Below are 21219 nucleotides of genomic sequence, written 5' to 3'. Positions count from 1 at the left end.
ATTTAAAAACGTCCCATATCATTGGTTCAATAAAATGTAAACAAAGCTTCATGTGTGACTACCTGACAGCATCATTTCCTTGCCTAGATTAGACAACAGTGCCAGCAACCATGCCAAAATGGCTGACATCTTTTAACAGTGAATGGACTAAAAGGCACAATTTCCTCGCTAAAAGCAGTCGAGACTCGTTCCACGGTTTCTGCACTCTTTGCCAGGGTGAAATAGACGTGAGCAGCAGGGGCAAAGCAGCTGTAGAACGTCACGCGGAGAGCACAAAACATAAAACAATGAGGCGAGCAGCAGGTGCGTCAACAGTAAAAACCTTTTTTTGAGAATCCTTATCGCCTCAGGATATCAAAATAACTGCACCCCAACTTTGTAAAGTTGTTCCTCTTACGAAGGGTTCACTTCTTTTGAGCAGTGCAATTCTCACATTGTTTTTACAGAAAAAATTCTGTTCTAAAGAATTTTGTTTGTTTCAAATGTTCCTCGTTAATACAGTTTCAAAGTAAGATTTGTTCTAGGGCATGTTGCAATCTGAAACATGGTACTGTAAACTAAATCAATTGTAAAAAAAAAAAAAAAAAAAAGTTGACCTTTAATTGGTATATTTTTTTTACTATTTAGTTATACAAATATGATCTATACACCACGTAAAACTTTGTTGATGTCAGGGAATGCGCGGGCAGGCAGGTTGTATGGACCCAAATGCAGGGAAACAAAAAATGCAGCGAGGCAGGTGGCAGTGAACTAAAAAAAAAACTTTTAATGATAACTAACAAAATCACAAAGTACAAACAAAAGGGCTAGGGCTCAAAAGGCAATGTTCAAACAAAACTTACTTAAGTGAAGGGACGGGTACACGAGGACTTTGACGGGGCTTGACTTGACGATCATGTAGACACGGACATTGACATAGACAATGACGCAACAAGGAGTGACAAGAAACTGGGTCATTATATACACAGACAAGGGGTAACGAGACGAGGAACAGCTGGGTAACACAGGTGGATGCAGATTGCAGGATACACTGGGAAAACACACACAGGTGAGAGCAATGGGTAATCACAGGGACAAGTCACACAAGGAGAAACCAAACACAAAACCTAACAGTACCCCCCCCCCCTCAAGGGACGGATCCCAGACGTCCCGAGGAAACAAAAAGTCAGAAGGTTGCTCGGAGGAGGGAGCAACACCAGCCCGTCACGGCCAGTCAGGCGGGCGTCCAGGACGCCAGACGTGGGCCGATCGCACGGGTCGATCGGGAGGGCGCCCGGGGCGCCAGACATTGGGTGACTGCACGGGCAGATCAGGCGGGCGTCCCAGACGAGGTAGTGCTCGGTCGTCTATACCGCCACGTTGTGGCAGGAAACGGGGAGCAGCATCGTCGGGGCGAGGGTCAGGAACAGAGTCGGAATCGTCGTGCGAACCAGGAACGGAGTCTGAATCGTCGTGCGAACAGGGAACGGAGTCGGGGTCGTCGTGCGGACCAGGAACAGAGTCGGGGTCGTCGTGCGGACCAGGAACAGAGTCGGGGTCGTCGTGCGGACCAGGAACAGAGTCGGAGTAGTCTGCTGGCGGAACAGCTTTTGGGTCGTCTGCTGGCGTGACAGCGTCTGGGTCGTCGTCGTCTGCTGGCGTGACAGCAGCGGAGTCGTCGTCGTCAGCTGGCGTGACAGCAGCGGAGTCGCCGTCGTCTGCTGGCGTGACAGCAGCGGAGTCGCCGTCGTCTGCTGGCGTGACAGCAGCGGAGTCGCCGTCGTCTGCTGGCGTGACAGCAGCGGAGTCGTCGTCGTCTGCTGGCGGGACAGCAGCGGAGTCGCAGGAGTCTGCTGGCGGGACAGCAGCGGAGTCGCAGGAGTCTGCTGGCGGGACAGCAGCGGAGTCGCAGGAGACTGCTGGCGGAACAGCAGCGGAGTCGCAGGAGTCTGCTGGCGGAACAGCAGCGGAGTCGCAGGAGTCTGCTGGCGGGAGGAACTTGACTGCGGGGAGCCGGCGCGGGAGGAACTTGACTGCGGGGAGCCGGCGCGGGAGGAACTTGACTGCGGGGAGCCGGCGCTGGAGGAACTTGACTGCGGGGAGCCGGCGCTGGAGGAACTTGACTGCGGGGAGCCTCGGGAAGCCGAGCCGTCAAGACGTGCCCACGACGTCGGTGTGGACGAGATCGCCGAGGCTTTTGGACAGGGTTCATTGACAGACTGGGTGGTATGGAATGAGGGAGGCCTGAAAAAAACCGAGAGGGTGAAGAAAAGGGCATGGAAAAAAAATCTGGGTCGGAGTCAGAATCAGAATAGAGGAGGTCATATAAATTGTGATCCTCCTCAAAGTCTGAAAAATCAGAATCCAAAAAATGTGTTGTGGTCTGTGGGTGGTTTGAGGGTGTCGGCGCGGTGGCCGAAAATGAATCTTTCCCGCTGGGTCCAGGATTGGTTGCGTCATTCTGTCAGGGAATGCGCGGGCAGGCAGTTTGTATGGACCCAAATGCAGGGAAACAAAAAATGCAGCGAGGCAGGTGGCAGTGAACTCAAAAAAAACCTTTTAATGATAACTAACAAAATCACAAAGTACAAACAAAAGGGCTAGGGCTCAAAAGGCAATGTTCAAACAAAACTTACTTAAGCCTGAGTTATACTCCCGCGTTGCGGTGACAGCGTAGCGACTACGGCGTCATTCGACATTCGATAGTTCTGCGGTGAGGGAACGCGTTGCTCTGTAATTCACCGCCAAGCCACTAGAGGGATGTGGCGTTATGTTTGTACTGTTTTGGAGCATGCTTGTTTACTTCCGCTAGTAGGAGAAAAATAAACAATGCAATATGGAACTCTTGAAAGTAAGTATTCTGCTCATCAACACTGAATAAATATTGAACATACAAATGTTGAGGGGCAGGCGACGCAGAAGACGGTTTCGAGGCGGTCTGGCCGACTTTTGATGCTGCACAGAGTTTTAGACTCAGGTGGAGAGAGCTAGCTGTGGCGGCTAGCTTCAAACTGGCGCCGAGCACTGCGTTCAAGGTCTGCAAAGCCCTCCAGCCCGATTTGTTTGCCGTGTCCTACAAACAGCCAGTGGGAAGCCATAGCAGATTTCTGGCGTCTAGGGAACTTCCCAAACTGCGTTGGGAGGCTTGATTTTAAGGTTATCATAAAAAGCACCGAGGCACTCTCAATCAGTGATGATGTATCGTGTGTGTGAACTGTCTGTTATTGAAAATTAAAGATCAAAACAACTCTTGACACCAAATCTGTGCTTTATTCTTTATATACTTGAAGTGTGACACGTAAATAAGTCACAGACTCACAGCAAACATACGTACACAGTAAATGATGAAGTGCACCAACCAAAAATACGACATAAAGTGATAAAAAGTTGGCAGTTTTTGGCCGACTGGGTCACCGCTTCGTGTGGCCACTCGATTCCGACCACCCACGTCTCGGTGGTTCTTCCATTTATTTATTTTTCGATCGCCGACCTTGCCATTTGGCAATCACAATAATAATTTCTTGACGAGACTTGCTCTTCGATGATACTCCCGTCGGCTTGGTCCATTTTTGCGTGTAGAAAACAATGTTTGATTCTATTGTACAATGGCGGTGTTTTCGCGGTAAACCGGAAACAACAGTCTGAGCGGACCAATCACAGTCCGTTTTCGCTACGTCATACGGGTCTACGCAACGCGAAGGTTACAAAAATCGAGAGGTGCGCGTCAGGCTACGGCGTAGGGTCGTAACTCGATTCTTCCTTGACGGCGTAGGTCTGACGCGGAAGTATAACTCAGGCTTTAAGCGAAGGGACGGGTACACGAGGACTTGGACGGGGCTTGACTTGACGTTCATGTAGACACGGACATTGACATAGACAATGACGCAACAAGGAGTGACAAGAAACTGGGTCATTATATACACAGACAAGGGGTAACGAGACGAGGAACAGATGGGTAACACAGGTGGATGCAGATTGCAGGATACACTGGGAAAACACACAGGTGAGAGCAATGGGTAATCACAGGGACAAGTCACACAAGGAGAAACCAAACACAAAACCTAACAGTTGATGATGAAAATACACCACACGTCTGATGTATCATTTAAAGCAGTAATGTGAAGTAATTTCTTCACATGCCAAATAGGGTCAAAAGTAAAGTAATTAAACATTGTCCAACGAATAAAGCATGAAAAAATAATTTATATGTTGTATATTTGACAAAATAATCGCGTTTCCGAAGTTCGAGCCTGAAAGGGGACGAACCCGGAAGTGATATGTCACACCGGGAACGCGATGGCACCTCCATACATACGGCCGCCATACAAAGCCCTTCAAACAATGATTCAAACAGCGATATAAGTGATAGATCAAGCGCAAGGGAGGAGATCCAAGTTTTTGAAGAGTTGGAGGAAGAAGAGGAGATTGGAATTTCATGTTATTAGCCAGACGCTAATCACGATGCAAACAATGTGCCTAGACTTCCTGACATGGAATGGATACAAGACCCATCGAGATTACAACATTGGTAAGATATAGGCTGTTATTATTTTCATGATTTGAAGATGCTGATATTTGCACATAATTTTATGTTTTGTCTATCTGATGACATTGTTAAAAAAAGATAATAATCAGACTTCATGTTCATTTTGGCAGATCCGGCAGCTCTCGTGCATATAAAATAATCATATAAAAACGTTGGGGGGAAAGAAGGAGATGAGTCATTGTTATATCTTGACCGAGTGACCCACACGACACCTTTATTGGCTTTTACAACTTTATTCAACATCTTGCCAAGTGACTCTGAACAACTTTTGTCTCTTTTAGTGAAGGAGTAAGGCACAAACAATAACACATCTAAATGACATGCGTACATTCTACTGGTGAACTCCCGTATTACAACTAAATAAAATCCACTATATCACAGTCGCCGATGGCTTTCTCCACTTTATTGTGGCAACAATAAGAAAACAAAGTGGCGTCTAATGGCGTGAAGAAATGTAGTTTTTTCACACAAGCGAACAGATTACAAAGCACCACTTCAGTGTTGTCCCGAGACTACATTTCCCATGATTGACTGCGTGGCCTGGGCGCTCGCTGATTCGCTGCCAGACATTAAAAGCAACACTTGTCACCTGTCAGCGGCTCTCGCGAAGCGGCGAAACATAAACTAGAAGGCTTAAAAGCGATCACCGTGAAAGAAACGATGAACCGTACAAATGCAATGCAATGCTTGAAGCATGAAGGTCGAAATACATAATACAAATACAAATAAATAAAAAATAAATAAACAAACTCACCGGCGGTGTGTGTCTCTTACTGCAACGTGACCATGAATTATCGCAACGCCAACCCGCTTATGTGCACATCCACACCCCTTTCCCGATTGACAGTGGATTAACCCTTTCGGACAAGATCGTAGATGACGCACAATTTAAACACGCTTAACCTAGCGAACGCAACAACAACTATGATCGGGAATAGCCTCGGCTAACGTCGCTAGCTTATACTGTTCATTCCACAACAGTTGGGAGCTCTGCTTTGACAAAGTCATCAGTCATCTATCCAAAAATCACACTTAGTTTTTGGCAAATCCTTGATCATAAGCAGACCGGTTAAGGAAGCATCTTCGAAGTGTTTGCAGCAAAGAACACTACTCGATGATGGCATGAAATTCATTCGCTTCGTGCGAACGAAAGATGTCCATTTACGTGCCCTGCTATCCTTTGGCCACTCATACAACTTTTCGTTTGAGTGAGAACAAAACATCGCCACACACCGCCGTGGCATCTTACCGAGAAGCAATGCAACAAACAATACTGTTCTATGGCGGACTTCCCTCGCACTTCCCGGTGTGACGTAATTTCCGAAGATTTCCGAAGATTGCCGAAGAAAAGCATTTTCGTTGTCAAGGGCGTTGCTATGGGTTAAACAAAGAATCTGGAAGGGTTGCGTTAAAAAAAATAATGAAAATATGCTTATAATTATTTAGCCATTGATATTATTCAAAAACATGGTTGGCCAACCTTAGTTCACATTTCCCTTTTGAGAAAAAAAAAAAAAAAAAAATTGTCCCCCATTTTGACATTATGGAAGTGGTCGCCCTGTGCCGCACATAAATTTATGATATAACTGCAAAAGCCATTTGTCATACAGCACACAGACGCGTGGGAACATCAATGCATGCGTTTTGAATCTCATGTGCGCTTTCGCTCTCCCATTCGCTCCTATTACACTGCCTGGGTGGTGTGGAGATTACACAGTCCTTGTGTTTATTAAGGGGACTGCAAGGCCAATGTGTGTGTTCGAGATTAGTAAGATTTAGCATTATCATCAGGACCGGACTGGCTACATTCCCTTGCTCTGCTAATAATTTGAAGGGAGGAGAAAACGGCTGGTCCATTAGCTCAGTCTGTTTGCTCAGGAGCCAGCTCGCTCTGATCCCCTAATTTCTCTCCCTGTGATTCCAAGAGGATCTGTAGCTTTTGTGACACAGGCATGGCATGATAAAGGATGGGATAAAGGGGGGGGGGGGGCATTGATTCAGAGATCACAGTCCATGGGGCATTCTTGTACACTTACCAAACTAATCAGTGTGTGTAAACACAGTGAGACATTTTGAGGGCTGCTGGTCGAAAAGTGCGGGGCACAGGGGTTGATTAGAAAGACCTGTCTATGGACCACACTTGGTGTCTGCATATGCTCTGGGTAGCCTGGTTTCTTAGTTTCTTCTTATCTTACTCACTTTTAACTGTTCTTAGTGTTTTAGAAACATTTAAAATGTATCTTTAACCCTTTAACACCTAAGCCTATTTTGGCCGAATTTGCATGCATTTGATGTTGCCTTTATATTTCAAAGAAAAAATTGTTCACAATGGCCAAGTTGGGTCCCTTTTTTCAGGACACCTTGAACTTCATGTCCAAACTGTTGTTTTCTTCACTGACCAATTATAATCCACATTTTGGACCCAAAAAGACAAAAAAATCCCAAAATATTTTTTCAAAATTTGTAATGTTGGTGTCCCATTGACAACCAAACATGCTCGACCAACCGTTTTGAAGCTTGATAATATTTATTCAACTTGTTATGATAAACATTCAATAGAAAAAAATAAGATTGCATAGTTTTATGTTTGACTATTCCACACAAACAGCAGGTATGGTCATAGGCGTTTTTGGCCTTTACACATACTATGGTCAAAACAGGTTATATACAGTGCAAAATAGTGAGAGAAAAAAATTATATACAGTATATCATCTAACACAAAAAGGGTTTGGAGGATATCTCTTTGTGAAGTTAGGTATTATACCCATCACCTTATCTAAAGTATACTTACATGCAATCAAACTTCTTGAACACACATCTATATAAAAATTGAAAAGATTCATAGTGAAGAAAAAAAAAAATATAACATTGAAAAAACGTATTTTCAAAAATATTGACAAATAGTTCAGTTCAATTCAATTTTTTCAGGCATGCGACCTGATACAGTTTTTCTTTTTTTTTCGCACTCAATAAAGTTTGTTTTTGAACAGGTCACTGAGCTGCATCACGTAGAACGTCACACAGCCTACTCTTCTGCCGTTTGAGCGCTGCTGTCACTTCTACTCGCCGAGATGCCGACTAATCCGAGGAAAACGACGAATACAGCTCGTCGTATTCCTTGAGTTGATGAAAAAAATGCATTAGCTTGCGCTAAATTTAGTTTTCGATTCATTCAGCACGTTTCAAAGTCGCTCGCGCAATCCAACCGGTGTTCATGCCTCCTTTTCCTTAGTTGGCGCCTAGCTCGGCAATTTATTAAAAATGTTCACATTCGGTTCGTCCTTCTTGACGTCACAACGGATCTTGGGATATGTAGTCTTTTGTGCTGTTTTCGGTTTTGAAAAAGGACAAGAACTGATGGAAATATGGAGATAGGTACATGGTTCATGCAGCGTTTTAATGCATATTTATGAGTGCAATAAAACTATAAAACTCAAATGACATTATCTCCCGTTTTTCTTGGTCGATTGACTTCAAATAAAAACTGGTGTGGACATCAAGTTCCGCACTTTCAAATTAGACCAACCAGCGGCACGTGGGTGACGTAATTACAGCGTGACGAAGCTTCAAAGACGACATGCGTAACAGCGTCGCTGCCGACACGTTCGGTGTTAAAGGGTTAAACAATAAAAACATGACAACAGTTGTTTTAAGATAAATGCTTAGCCTTCTTTATTTGTCGTTTGCTCTGGGGCAAGCAGGTAGAAGGACCTAAATGCAGGAAATAATAAGTAAACAAGGCAAAGGGTAGGTGCAGAATCTAATATGTACAGTCAGGTACATATTAAAAGATAACTACTTCAAAAATAACAAAGTGGAGAAGGGAGCGAACAAGCTTACAAAATCAAAACCAGGAATGATGGCAGGGCTGGTTGGGACACAGGAACAAACAGGACGTGACGTGCCATCTACAATGGACCGTCAAAGACAAAACAAAAACTGTGAACTTTAATACACAGACAGGGCTAACGAGATGCGATACACCTGGGAAGAAGAAAGGTAGAGGACGACACAAGGACAAAAAAACAAACTAATAGCCAACAAAACATGCAAAGTGACAGTACTCCCACTCAAGGGACATATCCCAGAACTCCCCAACAAAACCTAAACGCGTCCATAACACGTCTGGTAGAAGGGAGCCCAGAGGAGGGAATGAGTTCAACCCATAAGAGCCGCCATACGTTTGATACTAAATGGGATGGCCGATGAGAGTCGGTCACTGACCTGGTGCCATCAAAGAGCAGAAATGTCTGGAGGCGACCGTTGGCCTGGCATCGCCGGGTGAGCAGAAATGGTGGTAGGCGGCCCCTGGCCTGGCGTTACTAGAGTAGAGGGAACTGAACCCTCAGGGAGGGCCGACCCAGGAACAGATCCCACGGGAAGATGAGACGCAAGGACGGAACCCTTGGGCGAGCGGGATGCAAGGACGGAACCCTCTGGCAGGTGGAACACAGAGAAGGAAAACACGGGGCAGGAGGGCCACAGGTACAGGAACCTGCCGGGCCACAGGGATGGGAGCTTGACAGGCTGCAGAGATGGATGCCTGTCCAGTTGGAGAGACGGGAGCCTGTCGAGAAGCTGCGACATCGAGACAAGGGGCAAGAACGGGGACTTCTACCAGCCGGGATGTTGAGACAGAGTCCCCAAGCAGTGCTTCATGTGGACAGAAGTAGTAAGATGCGAAGTCATGAAAGATGCTTGAGTCTGCTGTTGAAAGAGGGTTATTTATGAGTGAACCGACGAACTAGTGTTTCCAGCAAAGATGGTGTGCTCCTTGCCGACTGCGACTGCAACAACTGTGGTATCCCTTAAGATTAATCATGGATGAAGGTATTTCCTCCAACAATTGACCGGTTGTAAAGGGGGCATTATAACTTCTTTATTTAGTTATATTTGGGAATTAGAGCCCACATATTATACTTTTTAACCATATTTTACCGAGATATATGGCATTGTTGACGAAGGGAAACCCTTCAGATACCATAAAAACACGAAGAAAAATGGTTCAGTAATTAAATAAATGTATTACCTTTTCAAAACCACAAATTAAAACAAGTTATGTGAATATCAAAAACACCCCATCTCCATCTTCAAAGTCCCACTTCCCTCCACCCATAACCTTGCCCCCACCCCAGCATAGACATGTTGAACTTTCACCTGCAGCTGCTTTCTTCGGGGGTCAGTGGTAGTTGGCAAACCAACCGAATTGTGTGTTACCGTCTCTCCAAATTGTTTAATTAGCGAGCATTGAGAGCCGCGATGACCCAGGACCGAACAAGCGGACCTGGGCAAGCTGAGTATACATGCCCAATGACACTAAGCAAAATGTCGCATGCCAAAGCCATCGGGCATCGGCTTCAGTAGTGTGTCTCCAAAAAGCTCTGCAAGTTGCGCCACCAAAACTATTATAGTGTCCTTCCGCCTTCGCACATAACTTATATGCACACCCAAAGATCATGCATGCTGCTCTGACAAACTCTGAACCTTCATGTAGCAATAAGTCCAAAATTAATTAATCAAATCTCTCAGCCTTGAGAAAAAGAAAATTAAAAATTTGGCTCCGAGGATTAATGTACATACATCCCTAGAATCTACCTACCAAATTTCATCCTGATCCGTTTACGAATGATGAAGGATTAGCAATTTAGTTATTTTCCTCACTAATAAGAAGTACAAAAATGTTAAATATTGAAACCTCCAGGCTGTCTAAAAATGTAACAGCGTGTTTTCGTGATTAGTTACAATAAATAATGCTTCTAGAAGTTGGCAATGTTAAGGTAAAGTCCTTTATCAAATGTATGTTGAAATGACATTCAGTATTACGTGCAACAACGCCTTAGAGAACGGGATAGCAAATGTAAAATCTCTCATCCCTATGGGATTTGTATTATAATAAGCCATCAATCATCAGATCTTAAGCTGCACCCCAAAGGAAAACTGTTCCTTAAGCACTCAGTGACTCGGTGACATCCTCAGTTTAAGTGGTCAGATCAGATGTTACTATGAATTCCCTATAGCCAAGACCTCTGCTAATAACCCTCACAGCCAATTAGGGAACATAATGGGAGCAAAGATACAATGACAGAACCAAGGAGTTAAGAAGAGCTACACATGCTACCCTGCTAGTTTGTCAGTGGAGACAGAAGGGTTATGTTGCAAATCAGTCCAAATACATGTGACTCTATTGGGGATTCCTGTCCAGCTCGCCCTGAATGTGCAGCTTATGATCCAGTAATGACTGCTTTGGTGTAGATCTGAGGGGGACCTGAGGGACTTTGGTGTCAAGCAACCTTGGACTAAAAGGAGCTTTGATAAGGAAAGTGGCTTGGTTTTGGCAACATGGAAGTACAGGTTCTCTCTAATAGGATATGGCACCATTGACTTTTAGATAAGCACTTGACCAAAAGATCCAATTTAGACTAACTACATATTTTGATATACACAATTGTATATCCTGTTGATAATACTACTAGTTATTATCTTAAAATAGACTTAACATTTTTAGGGAAAATATCACTTTAAAATCTTAACAGTACTTGAATGATTAACGACATTATACACAATATCTGAAAAAAATATATATATACATTGAGACCAGACAGTTTAATTATATCCAGTAAGTTTTCATTGCTTGTCATTTTTCATGCTTAACAAAATAAAACACTGTAATTTTTATATTTCTCGATATATCATGACATTATTTAAACAAGAATTAATAATCATAAAAGACTATAAAACTGTGTCTTCTGTAACTTGGAAGGACACACTGTATGAAGAAACCAGAACATGAAATACACATTTTGTTTTAATCATTTAAAGAAATGTACAATACAGTATAGATTTGAGAGCAGGAGCTTAAATCAAAGTAGAATATCACTCAGGGAAATGTTTCAAAGTTTTGCCCAAAATATGCAAAATACCATTTAAACAGGTCGAATCTTATTTGATTTTAAATCGGTATGTCACTGGTATTGTGGCAGGCAATGCGTAGGCAAGAACTTGAACAGGAATTTAGTCAAAAGTTTGGCACTATACACACCCACGCAAACCACCGACACCCTCCCCCCAAATGACACACACACGCACCCACGCACACATTTTTATATATATATATATATATATATATATATATATATATATATATATATATATGTGTGGCGGAAAACACAGACAAGACTGAAAAAGCAGTTTCTGCTCTTGCACCCCTCTTTAAAATAAACTGCTGTATTTTAAGCCAAAAGAACTGTTGTGTTTGATAGAACAATATGTCTATATGCTGCCATAGCAGAATCAAGGCGCATTAAGCCCCCAAACTATTTTTAATTTGTCCGTTTTACCCTGGAAACCCCCGTTTACAGACGTCACGCAACCGCTTTTGTTTCAACACAGCCATAAAAAGAAGGTAGGTAATTATATTTATTATGCAAAATGTCTGCCATTTTTAGCTTAGAACCATTAATTGGTCTAATATTGCGTTAAAAAAAAAAAAAAAACCTCTAAAAAATTATTCACTCGCATATTTTAAACATTTAAACAAATTACGTCACAATGAAAAAAGTGGTGTCTGTAAATAAGTCAAGGCCATCTACCTCATAACTATCGCTTAATTGTATTTTTTTTGTTAGTGTCGCATTTTCCCCGATATGTTAGATGATAAATAATCGAACCAAACAAAGGAAAATTGGGAAAAAAAAAACATTTCAAAGGGTAAATGTATGAAAAACAAACTCTCGACCACTCCTTGATGTCTGCGATTTCTGCATTGCGACCCTTGTTATATTACCATGTTTCACCCATAAAATCCCCCAAAAATCCAGCTGTGGCCATTCACAGCTGTGTCTTGACACTGATACCTGAAACATGGAGTTTTTGGATCGAAACAAGGTAGTCCGCGATAACATCTCGTTAAAGTCATGGCGTCTGTAATTCTGCTCTTGCGTGGTGCTCTCACCTCCAGATAGGGTTTTGCTGTTGCGTGCTCTCACCTCCAGATAGGGTTTTGCTGTTTAAAAAAATGTTTTTTTTTCAAAAATTTCCTCCTGCTCAAAAATTTTCTTCCACCAGAAAATTAAGATTTTAAGCTTTCCAATGGTGTATCACACATGCATATCGGACAATTTTGAAATTTGGCCAAATTGGGGGTCTCAGAGCGGAACTTCAAGTCACCTGATTTTTTTCCACCATATATATAATTAAAAATAATAATAATTCAACCAACAACATGTCACTGCATTTCAGTGAATCTTGTATTTTGACTTATTTTTAAGGTGCTTACTGTTAAATTAAAACTATACCAAACAATTAAAAAGGCGTTTTGAAAATCTGAAAAAGAAATACATATTCCTAAATAATAATCACAAAGTACTTCAGTTCATGGCAAATCCAAGAGCCTGAGCTTTGCTGCCCATTAATGTAATGACAGAATAGCCAAGCAGTCACATGTGTTAAGACTGAGCAAAATAGTGACAAGATGGAGAATTGGACTATGATCATCTCCTATTGCTCTTTATTGATTGCTATAATCCTATGAAGGGAACACAAGTGCTGCGTGTGTTCGTGTGTGTTAATAGGGGTGTTGCAGCTGAGTTGCGGGTATTTATTCCGTCTGCTGGCCTTGTCATTGAAGGGGTTGTTGTATAGTGAAGAATGATGAAGGCAGGTGGTGTGACTAAAGCGAGGACAGGACCAAATTGGGCGGATGCAGTCTTTAGCATAGGGAGGAGGAGATGGGACAGGGGTGTCACCAGTCAACAGGGCCGGTTGCAAACATCACCACACACCACACCCACCCAACTGTTCCTCTTTCAATACTCATTTCTCCCTCTTCCCTTCTCTCTCCCTCTCCATGCCTTGCTTTATTTCTTTCCTCTCCTTCTCTTTTCTTTTCTTCTCAAAATGCATTGTTAACAAAACGGTTTACAAACCCTGGCTGGTACATTATCCACGACCGCCTCCTGTGAGATTGATTTAGGCAAATGGATTCAGAAAGAGAAGGAGGGGGCTGCGTGGAAATGGATGGAAAAGGAGAAAGCCAAAAGGGGTGTGTGGTGGCTTTACAAATCCACCACATGGGCCACGTTGAATATTCCTTTTCACTTGCATTTTGAGCAGCCATACATTAAACGCTCATTATACAGCCTTTATGTGCAAGAGGAGCCTCCGTCTCTGGGAGGGCAAAGCGGCTAAAGACGCACTATGATCTTCTTGCATATGCATGCATGGAGCATCTTTAGAGGCTTTCAGAGCTGCGTGGTATCATCATGGCAGTGAGATTTTTATAAGGAGTGCCTCTGTTGCAACACTCACTGCCTTGACTTTGCATCCAGTAAAATCCCCAGTTGCCAGGTTTTTATTTCACTTTTCTGTGGTTAAAAAGCAGGATGACATAACTATTAGTAAATCAAAGAAACAAATCTTGGGCAGTAGAACACAAAGTTTTGCAGTTTTAAATACTGTACTAGCAACTATTCTTACCCATTGCAGTTGGTTTGACTTTTTAACTACTTTCAACTCCACTTTCACAATCCTTTCCTCTTTCCACAAGACAATAGGATCCTTTGCTAGAGGTGTGTGTGTGTCTATGTGTGTGTGCAAGAGGAGGGGGCAAAGGTTGAACTGGGCATCCCATCATGATAAATCACTGCTTAATGAGGAGTCTATTGTGTCTTCACATATTGTGTCGCCCTCCACACCATCCCCTCCTCTGCCACCTCCTTCTTGTGTCCCTTAGAGCGCTACCTTCGGGTTGTTAAGCTGACACAGATAATGAACTGGCCGCTTTGAACTGTCCCCACAATATTGACTGGTTGCACACAGCAGATGTCTCCCTGGCAGAAAGCAACTGGTAAAAGCACATTAGTTTAACAAAGAGATCTTTGCTTTGCAGGGGTGGGGTCTTGAGAAAAGGTGGCAGTGGGTTCGTGTGGGTGTGCTGTGAGGGATGATGGGGGGTGGTTAAAGGAAAGTGCTGGATTATATGTGCTCTATGTGCTATAGTATTTTGAAAGAGCTAATATAGCATACTTCCGATTAGTACACTTTGAAGTTTTGATGCACTTTGATTTATTGCTTAAGAATGTGACATGTGATGAGTCCCACAGTTATCAAGCTGTTCTAATGCTGTGATGAAGCAATAAAGCTCAAGAGTGAAAAGCCATCTTTTATTCGTTGTCCTTATTGGGTGAATTTGGAAGACGATCACCAGACAGGATGGCCAGCGAGGCACAAAGCGCAACAGGTTATGGGCTGTTGGTAGACTGCGGAGCCACAACACACATCATAAATGAAGAGGGGAAATTTACCACCTTTGACAACACATTCAACCCTGAACAGCACTACATAAAACTTGCAGATGGAACCATGAAGAACAACGTGGCATTGAAACGAGGAGATGCTGAAGTGCTCCTGCAGGACAAGAGGGGACGAAGTGTTGCTGTTACACTGAAGAGAGCTCTTTACGTACCAACATATCCTCAGAGCATACTATCAGTGAAAGCAGCTACAACTGATGGAGCCAAGGTGACATTTGAAGAGGGACGAAACAAACTAAAGACTAAAGACGGAACAGTCTTCAGCATGGAGGTACATGGACGGCTATACTACGTGAAAACGGTAAACAAACAACAACATTGTGTCATGAACTCATGTAATGTGAACTGATATATTGATGTAATATACAAGGACAATGTAAACCGTGTGATGTTAAAACACGGCATGGTATTTTGGGCCATTGAAATGTGAATATGTTAAAATTACCCTATTTTTTTGCGGGGATGGTGTGGCTCAGTGGTAGTGTAGTCATTCTCCAACCTAGAGGTTGTGGGTTCGATTCTTACCCTGCTGTGAGGATACAGTGTAAAGCGCTTTAGGGGCCTTAAAAGTGGAAAGACGCTGTAAGAGTGTAACACCATTTACCAAAAGGTATGACAATCACAGGCAAGCACAAAAATAGATTGCAATGTATGTACCGAAGGAAAATAATAGAAATAAGTGATCAGACGTAAAAGCTAATGCACCTCAGAGTTGGTACAGTATGCTATCTCATTCGCAGATGACTTCGCAGGGGCTGTGTTGGTGTATTTCCAAAACTGACACATTAGCAACAGAAAAATATGCTGGTAGTGCACTATATGGCAGTATTAAATGTATCAGATCAGCTAACGGTACAGAATTAGCAGCAATGCCTTTCAAGTACTTTGGGGAGTGAAAGTAATAAGACATGAAACATCATCCCCATATAAACGGGACAGCAGAAAGTGGAGAAAATTCTTCGAAATGGGGAGATGCACAGACTTCAGTATTGGTTGACGAGACCGCTCTTCCAGACATTGTGCGACGGCTTCCCGTAAGGGGCCGGGCCAAGCCAGGCAAAGTTTCATGGTGGCTTTCACTTTGATAAACACAAGCTCCGTTGTAACGACGAATTTAGGTCGAAAAAAGGACGAAATTTTTAGTGTATACAAGCAGGCAGGAGCGTATCAAAAGTGATGTGGTCGACTATTGAAGGTAATTATTATATAAAATACCATTTGTGCACTTTGAAACGTGAAAAAAAAGGAAAAAATTACGTAATGTTAGCGTTAAATTTTACGTAAAATAAATGCTGCCTGTTTTTTTTGTTTTAACCAAGAAGCTAGACTGTTTTATGTTCATATCTATAGAAATTCCGGGATTTATGCATTTCTTTACAAGAATATTCAACTTAAAAAGCTCTTTATTTTGTGACGGCCGCTACATTGGATTTCGTATCTATTCACAATAGGGTAACTTTACATTCAAATAATCAGGTAATTTTAGGCCAACTGTTCATTTTTTGGGCAAAAAAATAGTAATTAGACATTTCTGCGTCCATACAAAAAAAAATACGGCTTTTACGTGTTTCGTTTTACGTAACATTTCAATCTAACAACTTTCAGTGCAGCACCATGGGGAAGAAGTGTTGGGTTGACGGCTGCAAGAGGAGCTACCTGACCAACAAGGCGGTTGAGCAGGAGCAGGCCACCAAAGGGGCCGCTATCACCCTCCACAAGTTCCCCAGGGACGATGACCTGAGGGCCAGGTGGCTCAAGAACATCATAATGGACGAGGAGGATGACCCAAGTGGCAAAAGGTACAGCTGCTCCTTGGACTTCAGAGATAGTGATTTTAACGTGATGCCCAAAGTACATGGAGGGAAGCAGAGGAAGCGGCGTGTTGAGGACGCCGTGCCGACCAATTTTAGCCACGGTACGGCCTACCCACCCTGCATGCAGGAGACGCCGCCCCTCCACAAGAGGTCCATGCCCATGGCAAGGAGTCCGGTACAGGTGGCAGAGGCGGTGAGTATGGAGCACAAGTCCACCTCCCTCGAGGACCTCAAGGTGAAGATCAAGACAGAGATAGAGATTTTTGAATGCATGGTTGAACAGCAAACACAAACAAATAGGTGGGATTCAGTAAAGGTTGAAGAGCAAACACAAACAATTAAGTGTGATTTAGTAAAGGTTGAACAGCAAACACAAACAAATGTGTATAATTCAGTAAAGGTTGAAGACCAAGCACAAACAAATGAGGATGATTCAGAAATCCAAGGCCAGTCAACCAGAATTTCTGCTGAAGAAGACAATATTGACAATATACATAAAGACAGGCAAGAAAATCATCCCCAACTTGAAAATGGGGAAAATAATGTACTGCTTAATGAGGTTAGAGAAACTGCGGTTCATGATGATGTTAGAGACCATGATGACAGTAAGAATCACCGCTATCCAATAAGGGGAAGAAAAACTCCAAAATACTTGAATGATTACATAACATACACGGATGATACTGACATATTCAACACAAATGTTGAGTGTTACTACTAGGGGTGCAACGGTTCAGTTAGCCCACGGTTCGGTTTGAACCTCGGTTTTGGGATCACGGTTTCGGTTCGGTTTTGATTTGCGGTGTGCATTTTTTTTTTTTTTTTAACTGCCTTTATTTTGCTTTTAAGAAAATGAAATAAACACTTAAAATGTAAACCTTTTCCACTGTTAAAATGCCTCTTAGCCCTTTGGCTAGTGTAGTGACTGACTACTGAAATACACACACTGTAGTAAAAAAGTTACTTGGCAAAGTAACTGGTGTTACCGTTCATGTTTTTTTTTTTTTTCATTCAACAACAAACAAACAAACAAACAAACAAATAAACAAAAAAACCTAGTAACCTTTGCTATGTTTGGAGGTCATTTAATGTTGTGAATCAACCGTTAAAAGTTGATAAAATTGCTCCCGTTTTTGCATTATTTCCCTTCTGTCTACCTCCGACATGTGAAAATTTTAAAACTGTTTCATCCTTTAAAGATAGACTCAAGTCAAGATTTGCCAATTTAGGAGTATTTTAGATAAAAAGTTACTTAGGTTCACTAGGATGGTTCACTACAAAAGCGCCTTTCTGAGAAATTTACTGCTCTAAAATGGCGGCTGATTACTAACGCTACCGAGTCTGTCAATCGCATGTTGTTCTATATGCATGAGATATCTAGGCATAGATTGTAGGCTGTCGGCTACAGTCAGTAAATATTGGAGCCACCTAGCCTAGCATCGTGTTTGCTACAGCGTCACAACAAACACTCTTCCCTCTCCATGTCTCTGACTTTTCTCTAACGCACATTGTCTCGTTACCGAAACGTTATAGTGGACCGTCACCGTTAGGTAGTAGCACTCTGTAGCACGGGACGTCCAACTATCAGTGGTCAGGGCGAAACTATGTGCTTTAGCGAAATCATCCTCGATGGCTTTGCGTGCCATTTAATAAATGTCGGGGATTACGTTGTTGGAGAAATATGTTGTAATTTAATGCGTGTCATCTTTGGGGTTGTCCTGCTCTGAGAAAGTGGTGGGTGATGCCGGTTGAGGTGCCGAAGTAATTTTATAAGTGTTGCCATTAGCATAGGGAACAAGCGCTGAGCAATGCTTGCAAATTGTTTTAAATTTTGTTTTCAATATTTTCTCTCCCTCCGCATTGTAGTCCACGGGGAAACCGAAATGTTGCACACCGCAGATTTGAAAGAAGCCGGTGCTTCCTCAAAATTCGGTCTCTCCACTCCTCCGCTCACCATAGCTTTTTGTTTTCTTTCTTGTTTCACTTTCACTTTGCTCGTAAACGAGAGAGGGCGTTACTCGGCTTCTATTACACAGGTGCTTGACAGCGATCGGACATTTCTCCACAGCTATGTGCTTCACGTCACACACAGTCACACAGAGCTCGACCAATTCATTCCACAAGCGTTCGGAATAAATTAATTTCAAAACCGAAAAGGCGCGGTTCATAAAGGCGTATTGAACCGTACAGGGCCAACCGTACGGTTCGGTTTTGAACCGCAAACCGTTGCACCCCTAGCACTATGTGGAGTTCCACAACCCTATAGGGATGCAATGATGTTAGATGAAGCATCATCATGGAAAGAAACAATGTAGGAAGAGATTAAATCTCTCCAAGAAAATGAGACATATCAACTGATTCCTTTACTGAAAGGTAGAAACACAATTGGAGGAAGATGGGTATATGCCATCAAAGAAAATGTGGATAAAAGGAAAATGTAGCAAAGCAAGATATGTAACAAAAGGTTACAATCAAACAGAAGGTATAGATTACATTGAAACATTTGCTCCAACAGCAAACATAACATCAATACGAGCATTGATGCAGATTGCTATCCAAAGCAATCTCATAATTCATCAAATGGATGTTAGACCGCATATTTACATGCACCCATAGATGAAGATATACTCTTAGAACAACCAGAGGGTTTTGAAAAGACCTCAGATGAAGGAGGACAAGCTAAATAAATCTTTTTATGGCCTTAAACAATCAGGAAGAAATTAGTCCAGAATTCTCAATGACCACATTTGGAAGGAGACAATTTTGTGCTAAACCAAGTTGATCACTGTGTATACAGGAAACAGATGGGGAACTATATAATCATTGTCATTATCTGGGCTGATGATTTAATAATTGCAACCAGCAATACCGACAGACTAAAGAAATTCAAAGAAACCATGAGATCGAGATTCCGCATGAAAGGTCTCGTAAAATTGTCTACTTCTTAGGCATACAGTTTGAACAAGAGGATGACCAAATCAAAATGAGTCAGAAAAGGTACATCCTCAAAATGCTCAAAAGATTTGGAATGTCTGAGTGTAAACCCAGATATACACAATGTGAAGCTAGACTTGAGACAAACTAAGAAAGCACCATAAGTGACCTTGTCACGTCACGGCAAAAGAGTACTCTGAAATTGTAGGCAGCTTGATTTATGCTATGACTTGTACTAGACCTGACATAAACTGGATTGTTTTCACAAACATTGTCAAAACCAAGAAATCACAACCTCGTGGCTGTCAAACATGTCTTGAGGTATTGTAGATATATATTTCCATATATTTACACAAATATATATCTGTTCATTTTAGATTGTCACTCATAAGCTTTAATTATCCCATGGTACTGTGTTTTGTCTATTTTGTGAAATCCGCGACGAAGGAGTAGTAGCCTTCTGTTATAGCCCTGTTCTTAATTTAGCTGTTTTTTTTTTCATTGTTTGTGTAGACGGCGTTTAGAAAACTGTTTGAAGTTGAAGGTCGGGAGACCTTTTTCTGGGTAGCACCTCGTTGTGCCGGCCAGTTATAAAATTACTTTTCCCTTAATAAATGTATATACAGTGCCTTGCAAAAGTATTCGGCCCCCTTGAACCTTGCAACCTTTCGCCACATTTCAGGCTTCAAACATAAAGATATAAAATTTTAATTTATTGTCAAGAATCAACAACAAGTGGGACACAATCGTGAAGTGGAACAAAATTTATTGGATAATCTAAACCTTTTTAACAAATAAAAAACTGAAAAGTGGGGCGTGCAATATTATTCGGCCCCCTTGCGTTAATACTTTGTAGCGCCACCTTTTGCTCCAATTACAGCTGCAAGTCGCTTGGGGTATGTTTCTATCAGTTTTGCACATCGAGAGACTGACATTCTTGCCCATTCTTCCTTGCATAACAGCTCGAGCTCAGTGAGGTTGGATGGAGAGTGTTTGTGAACAGCAGTCTTCAGCTCTTTCCACAGATTCTCGATTGGATTCAGGTCTGGACTTTGACTTGGCCATTCTAACACCTGGATACGTTTATTTTTGAACCATTCCATTGTAGATTTGGCTTTATGTTTTGGATCATTGTCCTGTTGGAAGATAAATCTCCGTCCCAGTCTCAGGTCTTGTGCAGATACCAACAGGTTTTCTTCCAGAATGTTCCTGTATTTGGCTGCATCCATCTTCCCGTCAATTTTAACCATCTTCCCTGTCCCTGCTGAAGAAAAGCAGGCCCAAACCATGATGCTGCCACCACCATGTTTGACAGTGGGGATGGTGTGTTCAGGGTGATGAGCTGTGTTGCTTTTACGCCAAACATATCGTTTTGCATTGTGGCCAAAAAGTTCAATTTTGGTTTCATCTGACCAGAGCACCTTCTTCCACATGTTTGGTGTGTCTCCCAGGTGGCTTGTGGCAAACTTTAAACTAGACTTTTTATGGATATCTTTGAGAAATGACTTTCTTCTTGCCACTCTTCCATAAAGGTCAGATTTGTGCAGTGTACAACTGATTGTTGTCCTATGGACAGACTCTCCCACCTCAGCTGTAGATCTCTGCAGTTCATCCAGAGTGATCATGGGCCTCTTGG

At 42.4% G+C, this 21219-nt stretch overlaps 1 protein-coding gene across 1 annotated transcript; it reads left to right on the top strand.

Moving 5' to 3' along the window:
- The first annotated feature begins 14642 nt into the window (after positions 1-14642).
- On the top strand, positions 14643-20268 carry LOC130921966 (uncharacterized). The gene is made up of 2 exons (XM_057846371.1): positions 14643-15136; positions 16441-20268. Exons 1-2 carry the CDS (start codon positions 14735-14737, stop codon positions 17368-17370), a joined length of 1332 nt encoding a protein of 443 aa, XP_057702354.1. The 5' UTR covers positions 14643-14734; the 3' UTR covers positions 17371-20268.
- The last annotated feature ends 951 nt before the right edge of the window (positions 20269-21219 follow it).

The sequence above is a fragment of the Corythoichthys intestinalis genome, chromosome 1 (genome assembly GCF_030265065.1).
Source record: "Corythoichthys intestinalis isolate RoL2023-P3 chromosome 1, ASM3026506v1, whole genome shotgun sequence".
Lineage (NCBI taxonomy): Eukaryota > Metazoa > Chordata > Actinopteri > Syngnathiformes > Syngnathidae > Corythoichthys > Corythoichthys intestinalis.
This window is presented reverse-complemented; position numbering and strand designations above follow the sequence as displayed.

Coding starts and splice junctions, on each gene's coding strand:
- LOC130921966 (XM_057846371.1), top strand. CDS start 14,735: ATGGCCAGCGAGGCACAAAGCGCAACAGGTTATGGGCTGTTGGTAGAC. Junction 15,137..16,440: donor GGCTATACTACGTGAAAACG/GTAAACAAACAA, acceptor AACAACTTTCAG/TGCAGCACCATGGGGAAGAA.